The 10,175-nt window shown below is 38.9% G+C and overlaps 1 protein-coding gene across 2 annotated transcripts in view; it reads left to right on the top strand.

Annotated features, from left to right (window-relative positions):
• LOC111524832 (zinc finger protein 729-like) overlaps positions 1–10,175 on the top strand; it is a 14,777-nt gene that overhangs the window by 3,278 nt on the left and 1,324 nt on the right. For both annotated transcript variants that reach the window (XM_031934903.1, XM_031934902.1), the window contains 3 exons: positions 8,720–9,153; positions 9,490–9,545; positions 9,630–10,077. In XM_031934903.1, coding sequence (XP_031790763.1) covers positions 8,720–9,153; positions 9,490–9,545; positions 9,630–10,077 — 938 coding nt within the window. The remainder of the gene's footprint in view (positions 1–8,719; positions 9,154–9,489; positions 9,546–9,629; positions 10,078–10,175) is intronic.

Genomic DNA, 10,175 nt, shown 5'->3' with positions numbered 1-10,175 from the left:
TTTTGTTTTTTTTTTTTTGAGATGGAGTCTCACTCTGTTGCCCAGGCTGGAGTGCAGTGGCCAGATCTCAGCTCACTGCAAGCTCCGCCTCCCGGGTTCACGCCATTCTCCTGCCTCAGCCTCCCGAGTAGCTGGGACTACAGGTGCCCTCCACCTCGCCTGGCTAGTTTTTGTATTTTTTTAGTAGAGATGGGGTTTCACCATGTTAGCCAGGATGGTCTCGATCTCCTGACCTCATGATCCGCCCGCCTCGGCCTCCCAAAGTGCTGGGATTACAGGCTTGAGCCACCGCGCCTGGCCTTCATTGTTATGTTTTATATGTTTTTTTTTTTTAACATATTTTTTCTCATTTCTTGTTTAACTATTTTTTGTTTAATTCTGTAGTGGCACACTTTGCTTATTTTATTTTGTTTTGCATAGTTTCCATAAAATTTTTGTAGTTATCTTGAAAAATGGACATTATGTAAAATATCTTAAGATTAAATCAATATGTTTTAATTTCATAACTTCAGTTGAACAAAAAACTATATATTTTCCAGGTTGCTATTAATATTATAAATTATTATAATTTAAATAAATTACAAATTATTTCGTATTGTGTATTCAGATTTATGCAGATTTATATTTTGTTTTTACATTCTATAGAAGAATTTTAAGGGTTTTATGCACTATTATTTTAGTAAGAAATTTTAGGCCGGGCGCGGTGGCTCAAGCCTGTAATCCCAGCACTTTGGGAGGCCGAGATGGGCGGATCACGAGGTCAGGAGATCGAGACCATCCTGGCTAACCTGCTGAAACCCCGTCTCTACTAAAAAATATAAAAAACTAGCCGGGCGAGGTGGCAGGCGCCTGTAGTCCCAGCCACTCGGGAGGCTGAGGCAGGAGAATGGCATGAACCCGGGAGGTGGAGCTTGCAGTGAGCTGAGATCTGGCCACTGCACCCCAGCCTGGGCAACAGAGGGAGACTCCGTCTCAAAAAAAAAAAAAAAAAAAGAAGAAATTTTATATGTAGCTGTATATTTAGCTTTAACAGAAAACTATATATTTATATGTTTTCTGATGCTATCTAGCATCATTTTATTTTCAACGTAAAAGACTCATTTTAGCATTTCTTTTTTTTTTTTTTTTTTTTGAGACGGAGTCTCGCTTTGTCACCCAGGCTGGAGTTCTGTGGCCGGATCTCAGCTCACTGCAAGCTCCGCCTCCCGGGTTCAGGCCATTCTCCTGCCTCAACCTCCCGGGTAGCTGGGACTACAGGCGCTGCCACCTCGCCTGGCTAGGCTTTTGCAGTTTTTAGCAGAGACGGGGTTTCACCGTGTTAGCCAGGATGGTCTCCATCTCCTGACCTCGTGATCCGCCCGTCTCGGCCTCCCAAAGTGCTGGGATTACAGGCTTGAGCCACCACGCCTGGCCAGCATTTCTTTTTTTATATGTGTCTGTATATTTACATTTAGTAGAAAGCTATATATATATATATGGATTTTTGGTACTGTCTAGCATCATTTTATTTTCAATATAAAATACTCATTTTAGCATTTCTTTTTTTCTATATATGTCTGTACAATTACATTTAATAGGAAGCTATATATTTATATATGCTTTTTTGATGCTGTCTAGCATCATTTTATTTTTCAGCATAAAAGACTCATTTTAGCATTTCTGTTGTTATATGTGCAGAGTCTCACTATGTTTTTGGGCTGATCTTGAACTCCTGGTCTCAAGTTATCTGACTGCGTTGGCCTCCTAAATGTAAAGGATTATAGGCATGAACCACTGTGCCTGTCCACAATGTAGCATTTTTTTTTTTTTAACACTGCTAGTGGTGATTGATGAACACCCTTAGCTTTCATTTTGGAAAGTCTTTGTTTTTTATTGTTTTTAAAATAAAATAATTTCTGATCAAGTATTATGGATTAAGAATATTTTTTTCAGCTGGGTGCAGTGGCTGATGCCTATAATCCCAGCACTTTGGGAGGCCAAGGTAGGTGGATCACCTGAGGCCTGGTGAGACCAGCCTGACCAACATGGAGAAGCCTCATCTCTACTAAAAATACAAAAGTAATCTGGCATGGTGATGCATGCCTGTAATCCCAGCTACTCAGGAGGCTGATGCAGGAGAATCACTTGAACCTGGGAGGTGGAGGTTGTGGTGAGCCGAGATCCCGCCATTGCACTCCAGCCTGGGCAACTCTGTCAAAAAAAAAAAAAGCATTTTTTTTCTTTTATTACATCAAAATTTGGACAGCTGTGTTTTTTTTTTTTTTAATCTTCAAGTAACCTGTGTACTACTTTATTTATTTTTCATAAGTTATTGGGGTACCAGTGGTGTTTAGTTACATGAGTAAGTTCTTTATTTCTTTAGTGGTGATTTGTGGGAGTTTTGTGCACCCATCACCCGAGCTGTATACACTGCATCCTATTTGTAGTCTTTTATCCCTTGTTTCCCTCCCACTCTTCCCCCCATGTCCCCAAAGTCCACTGTATCTTTCTTATGCCTTTGCATCCTCATAGCTTAGTTCTCACATATCAGTGAGAACATAAGATGTTTGGTTTTCCATTTCTGAATTACTTCACTTAGAATGATAGTCTCCAATCTCATCCATATTGCTGTGAATGCCATTAATTTATTCCATTTTATGGCTGAGTAGTGTTCCATCATCTATCTATCTATCTATCTATCTATCTATCTATCTATCTATCAATCATATCACAGTTTATCCACTCATTGATTAATGGGCAATGGGCATTTGGGTTGGTTACATGATTTTGCTATTGTGAATTGTGCTGCTATAAACATGTGTGCAAGTATCTTTTTCATATAATGACTTATTTTCCCCTAGGTAGATACCCAGTAGTGGGACTGCTGGGTCAAATGGTAGTATGACTTTTAGTTCTTTAGGAATCTCCACACTGTTTTCCATAGTGGTTGTACTAATTTACATTCCCACCAGCAGTGTAGCACCGTTCCCTGATCACCACATCCACACAACATCTACTGGTTTTTAATTTTTTTTATTACGGCCATGCTTGCAGGAGTCAGGTGGTATCGTATTGTGGTTTTGATTTGCATTTCCCTGATCATTAGTGATGTTGAACATTTTTTCATATGTTTGTTGGCCATTTGTCTATCTTCTGTTGAAATGAAAACTCTATTCATGTCCTTAGCTCAGTTTTGATGGGATTTTTTTTTCTTGCTGATTTGAGTGCATCGTATATAGGTTGTGAAGATTTTCTCCTACTCTGTGGGTTGTCTGTTCACTCTGCTGTTTCTTTTTTTTTTTTTTTTTTGAGACAGAGTCTCGCTCTGTCGCCCGGGCTGGAGTGCAGTGGCTGGATCTCAGCTCACTGCAAGCTCCACCTCCCGGGTTTACGCCATTCTCCTGCCTCAGCCTCCCGAGTAGCTGGGACTACAGGTGCCCGCCACCTCGCCCGGCTAGATTTTTGTGCTTTTTAGTAGAGATGGGGTTTCACCATGTTAGCCAGGATGGTCTCGATCTCCTGACCTCGTGATCCGCCCGTCTCGGCCTCCCAAAGTGCTGGGATTACAGGCTTGAGCCACCGCGCCCAGCCTACTCTGCTGTTTCTTTTGCCTTGCAAAAGCTCTTTAGTTTAATTAAGGCCCCATTTTGACACTATTCCACAAGATAGAGAGAGAACCCTCCCTAATTTATCTTTGTTTTAATTGCATTTGCTTTTGGGTTCTTTATTATGAAATCCTTGTCTAAGCCGATGTCTGAAAGGGTTTTTCCAATGTTGTCTTCTAGAACTTTTATAGTTTCAGGTCTTAGATTTAAGTCCTTAATCCATCTTGAGTTGATTTTTGTATAAAGTAAAAGATGAGGATCCAGTTTTATTCTCCTACATGTGGCTAGCCAATTATCCCAGCACCATTTGTTGAAAAGAGTATCCTTGGCTGGGCACGGTAATCCCAGCACTTTGGGAGGCTAAGGTGGGTGGATCACGAGGTCAGGAGTTCAAGATCAGCCTGACCAAGGTGGTGAAACCCCATCTCTGCTAAAAATGCAAAAATTAGCCAGGTGCAGTGGCGGGTGCCTGAAATCCTAGCTACTCGGGAGGCTGAGGGAGGAGAATTGCTGGAATCTGGGAGACAGGTTGTGGTGAGCTGAGATTGTGCCACTGCACTGTAGCCTGGGCAACAGAACAAAACTCCGTGTCAGAAAAAAAGAAAAGAGTATCCTTTACCCACTTTATGTTTTTGTTTGCTATGTCAAAGTTCAGTTGGCTGTGAGTATTTGGGTTTTTTTCTGGGTTCTGTATTATTTTCCATTGGTTTATGTGCCTATTTTTACATCAGTACCATGCTGTTTTCATGACTGGCTTTATAGTATAGCTTGAAGTCAGGTAATGTGATTCGTTCAGATTTGTTCTTTTTGCTTAGTCTTGCTTTGGCTATGTAGTCCTTTTTTTGTTGTTGTTCCACATGAATTTTAGAATCATTTTTTCTAATTCTGTGAAGAATGATGATGGTATTTTGATGGAAATGGCGTTGAATTTGTAGATTGCTTTTGGCAGTGTGGTCATTTTCACAATATTGATTCTATCCATCCATGAGCATGGGCTGTGTTTTCATTTGTTTGTGTCATCTGTGATTTCTTTTAGCAGTGTTTTGTAGTTTTCCTTGTAGAGGTCTTTACCTGCCTGGTTAGGTATATTGGTAAGTTTTTGGGTTTTTTTTTTCACAGCTATTGTAAAAGGGGTTGAGTTCTTGATTTGACTCTCTGCTTGGTCGCTGTTGGTGTATAGACGAGCTACTGATTTGTATACATTAATTTTGTATCTGAAAACTTTGCTGAATTATCACTTCTAGGAGCTTTCTTGAAAAGTCTAGGGTTTTCAAAGTAAACAGTCATATCATCAGCAAACAGTGACAGCTTTAATTCCTCTTTGCCAATTTTGATGCCCTTTATTTCTTTCTCTTTCCTCCATGCTCTGGCTAAGACTTCGAGTACTCTGTTGAAGAAGTGTGTCAAGAGTGGATATCCTTGTCTTGTTCCAGTTCTCAGAGGGAATGCTTTCAACTTCTCCTCATTCAGTATTATGTTGGCTCTGGGTTTGTCATAGATGGCTTTTATTACATTGATGTATGTCCCTTGTATGCCAGTTTTGTTAAGAGTTTTAATCATAAAGGGATTTTGTTGAATGCTTTTTCTGCATCTATTGAGATGATCATGTGATTTTTGTTTTTATGTCTTTCTGTGTGGTATGTCACAATTATTGACTTGCATTTGTTAAACCATCCCTGCACCACTGGTATTAAACCTACTTGATCATGGATTCTCTTTTTGATATGTTGGATTCAGTTAGCTAGTGTTTTGTTAAAGCTTTTAGCATCTGTTTTCATCAGGGACATTAGTCTGTGGTTTTCTTTTTTGGTTAATGCCCTTTTCTGGTTTTAGGGTGATGCTGGCTTCACAGAATGAATTAGGAAGCGCTCCGTCTTCCTCTATCTTGTGGAATAGTGTCAATAGTATTGGTACCAATTCTTCTTTGTTTTTCTTTTTTTTTTTTTATTTTTCTTCTTTTTTTTGAGACAGAGTCTTGCTCTGTCACCTAGGCTGGAGTGCAGTGGCGCGGTCTCGGCTCACTGCAAGCTCCGCCTCCCGGGTTCACGCCATTCTCCTGCCTCAGCCTCCCGAGTAGCTGGGACTACAGGCGCCCAGCACCATGCCCGGCCAATTTTTTGCATTTTTAGTAGAGACAGGGTTTCACTGTGTTAGCCAGGATGGTCTCGATCTCCTGACCTCGTGATCTGCCCGCCTCGGCCTCCCAAAGTGCTGGGATGACAAGCCTGAGCCACCGGGCCTGGCCTTTCCAATTTTTCTTAGAATGTCTGGTAGAATTCTGCTAAATTCTGCCTGGTCCTAGACTTTTTTTGTTGGTAACTTTTAAATTACCTTTTCAATCTCGCTGCTTGTTTTGGTCTGATCAGGGTATCTAATTCTTCCTGATTTAAGCTGGTTGGGTTGTATTTTTCCCGAAATTTACCCATTTCTTTTAGGTTTTCTAGTTAGTATACTTAAAGGTGTTCATAGTAGCCTTGAATGACCTTTTGTATTTCCGTGGTGTCAGATGTAATATCTCCTGTTTCCTTTCTTATCGAGGTTATTTGGATTTTCTTTTTTTCTTGGTTAATCTTGCTAATGGTCTGTCAATTGTATTTATCTTTTTAAAGAGCCAGGTTTTTCTTTTGGTTTTTGTCTGTTTATTTCAATTTCATTTCATTCTGCGCTGATTTTATTTTTTTTCTTCTTCTAGGTTTGGGTTTGGTTTGTCCTTGTTTCTCTAGTTCTTTGAGGTGTGAACTAAGAGTGTCTGTGCTCTTTCAGATGTTTTGATGTAGGCGTTTAGGGCTATGAACTTCCCTCTTAGCCATTGCCTTTGCTGTATCCTAGAGGTTTTGATAGGTTGTGTCACTTGTGTTGTTGAGTTTGAAGAATTTTTAAAATTTCCATTTTGATTTCATATTTGACCCCATGATTATTCAGGAGCAGGTTTTTAAATTTACATGTATTTGCATGGTTTTGAAGGTTCCTTTTGGAGTTGAATTCCACTTTTATTGCACGGTGGTCTGAGAGAGTGCTTGATATAATTTCAATTCTGTTAAATGTCTTGTTCAGTTTGGGGCCTATCATATAGTCCATTTGGAGAAAGTTTTGTATGCTGTTGAATAGAATGTATATTCTGCAGTTGTTGGATGGAATGTTCTGTATATATTTGTTAAGTCCATTTGATCCAAGGTATAGTATAAATCCATTGTTTATTTGTTGACTTTCAGTCTTGATGGCCTGTCTGGTGATGTTAGTGGAGTATTGAAGTCCTCACTATTATTTTGTTGGTGTCTATCTCATTTATTAGGTCTACTAGTAATTGTTTTATAAATTTGGGAGCTCCAGTGTTAGGAGCATATGTGTTTAGGACTGTGATATGTTCCTGTTGGACAAGGCCTTTTACCATTGTATAATGTCTCTCTTTGTCTTTTTTAACTGCTGTTGCTTTAACATTTATTTTGTCTTATATAAGAGTAGCCCTTATGAACCTCTTGTTTAGCGTGATATTGTGGGGTTGTCTGGCTTAGGTGAATAGCAAGCCATTTTCATGAATTACCTCACGCCATTAGGGGAAGAGGTATCCTCATTTTTTTCAATTTTTTATAGCGGTCTGTGTTCCTGTCTCATTCAGTGTTATAATTTATTTGAAAATTTTAAAATTAATTTATTAATCTTCATTGTTTTATGGTTGCTTTCTAAAAATTTTACAGTTTTTTTGATTGGGCCATGTTGTCCTAGTATTCTATATACATTGTAATCGTTGATTAAAATTTGTACATCACAAAAGCTACCTGTTGCAATCTTCATAATGTAGCCTTGTCCTGGAATAGTCTGAAGCCAGTTGTCTTGGCTAGAGATTCTGGGAGTCTGTCAAACATGTTCTTAGAATGCATCTTGTCTGAAATTGTGTGTGTGTGTTATTTTTTTGTTTGTTTGTTTGTTTTGATAAAAAACATTATTCATGTTTCTTCTCAGTAGTAATCACTTGCTACATCTATTTTTTTGTATGTGGTACTATATTCTTTGGTGCTATAACATCTAACTTTAGTCTCAGCAGACTCAGGCTATCATTTTAAAGGATGCCACCATTTCTTTCAGCCCTTTATGTCATGAGAGACAAAAACCAGTGTCTAAAAAGGCCCCTAGAAGCCAGAAATAAATATGTATGTGCCACTGTTTTATTTGTCTTTAAAGAGTAAACCAGGATTTGGCAACTTACTTTTTTTTTTTTCTTTTTTTGAGACAGAGTCTCACTCTGTCACGCAGGCTGGAATGCACTAGCATAATCTCATCTCACTGTGATCTCTACATCCGAAGTTCAAGTGATTGCCTCAGCCTCCTGAGTAGCTGGGACTACAGACGTGTGCCACCACAGCTGGCTAATTTTTGAATTTTTAGTAGAGATGAAGTTTTTCCGTTTTGGCCAGGCTGGTCTTGAACTCTTGATCTCAAGTAATCCACTTACCTTGGCCTCCAAAAGTGCTGGAATTACAGGAGTGAGCTGCCATTCCCAGCTATCAATTAACTTCTTTTTTTTTTTTTTTTTTTTTTTGAGACGGAGTCTTGCTCTGTCACCCAGGCTGGAGTGCAGTGGCCGGATCTCAGCTCACTGCAAGCTCCGCCTCCCAGGTTCACGCCATTCTCCTGCCTCAGCCTCCTGAGTAGCTGGGACTACAGGCGCCCGCCACCACGCCCGGCTAGTTTTTTGTATTTTTTAGTAGAGACGGGGTTTCACCGTGTTAACCAGGATGGTCTCGATCTCCTGACCTCATGATTCGCCTGTCTCGGCCTCCCAAAGTGCTGGGATTACAGGCTTGAGCCATCAATTAACTTCTAAAGTCCCTATGTTATTTTGGGGAGCAGGAAGAGCTGCATTGGGAAACTGTAACAGACTTCTCTTTGCTTCTGTGTGGTTCTTTGCACTGTAGTTACTTGGGGTACTCTATACACTTAACTCATTTATAACTTTTCCACAAATGTATTTTGGTTAGTGTGTTTTTGTTTCATTTATATGTCTATGAAGAAATTAGGGCCTGTCTTATTTTGCTGTGCCATCTTGCTTTTGTGGTTTTTATAATTTTATAGGTTAGATTTGTAAAGTATATTTGAGTCTAGCAAGTGGAATAATTTGTTACTTTTATTTCTTCCAGTTATGCGTTCTCATTTTACGCAAGACCTTTGGCCAGATCAGAGCGTGAAAGATTGTTTCCAAGAAGTAATACTGAGAACATATACAAGATGTGGACTTAAGAATTTACAATTAAGAAAATATTGTAAAAGTGCCAATGAGTGTAAGATGCATGAAGAAGGTTATAATAAACTTAACCATTGTAGGACAACTACCCAGAGAAAAATATTTCAGTGTAACAAATACATGAAAGTCTTTCATAAATATTCAAATTCAAATAGAAATAAGGTTAGACACACTAAAAAGAAAGCTTTCATATGTATAAAATGTAGCAAATCATTTCTCATGCTTTCACACTTCATTCAACATAAAAGAATTCATACTAGAGAGAATATCTACAAATGTGAAGAACGTGGCAAAGCCTTTAAATGGTTCTCAACCCTTAGTAAACATAAGGTAATTCATACTGAAGACAGACCCTACAAATGTAAGAAATGTGGCAAAGCCTTTAACTTCTCTTCAGCGTTCACTAAACATAAGATAATTCATACTGGAGAGGCATGCTTCAGATGTGAAGAATGTGGCAAACCTTTTAACCAGTCCTCAAATCTTACTGACCATAAGAGAATTCACACTGGAGAGGAAATCTACAAACGTGAAGAATGTAGCAGAGCTTTTAAGGGGTCCTCAAATTTTAATGAACGTAAGGTAATTCATACTGCAGAGAAACCCTACAAATGTGAAGATTGTGATAAAACTTTTAACCATTTCTCAGCCCTTAGAAAACATGAGAAAATTCATACTGGAGAGAAACCCTACAAATGTGAAGAATGTGGTAAAGCTTTTAAGTGGTCCTCAAAACTTACTATACATATGGTAGTTCATACTGGAGAGAAACCCTGCAAATGTGAAGAATGTGGCAAAGCTTTTAGCCAGTCCTCAACGCTTAAAAAACATAAGATAATTCATACTGGAAAGAAACCCTACAAATGTGAAGAATGTGGCAAAGCTTTTAACAGTTCCTCAACCCTTATGAAGCATAAGATAATTCATACAGGGAAGAAACCGTACAAATGTGAAGAATGTGGCAAAGCTTTTAGGCAATCCTCACACCTTACTACACATAAAGCAATTCATACTGGGGAGAAACCTTACAAATGTGAAGAATGTGGCAAAGCTTTTAACCATTTCTCAACCCTTAGAAGACATAAGATAATTCACACTGGAAAGAAACCCTACAAATGTGAAGAATGTGGCAAAGCTTTCAGCCAGTCCTCAACCCTTAGAAAACATGTGGTAATTCATACTGAAGAGAAACCCTACAAATGTGAAGAATGTGGTAAAGCTTTTAGGTGGTCATCAAAACTTACTTTACATAAGGTAATTCATACTGCAGAGAAACCCTGCAAATGTGAAGAATGTGGCAAAGCTTTTAAGCATTTCTCAGCCCTTAGAAAACATAAGGTAATTCATACTAG

Source organism: Piliocolobus tephrosceles, chromosome 21 (genome assembly GCF_002776525.5).
Source record: "Piliocolobus tephrosceles isolate RC106 chromosome 21, ASM277652v3, whole genome shotgun sequence".
Lineage (NCBI taxonomy): Eukaryota > Metazoa > Chordata > Mammalia > Primates > Cercopithecidae > Piliocolobus > Piliocolobus tephrosceles.
The sequence above is the reverse complement of the archived record's forward strand: the minus strand, read 5'-3'. Positions and strand labels throughout refer to the sequence as shown.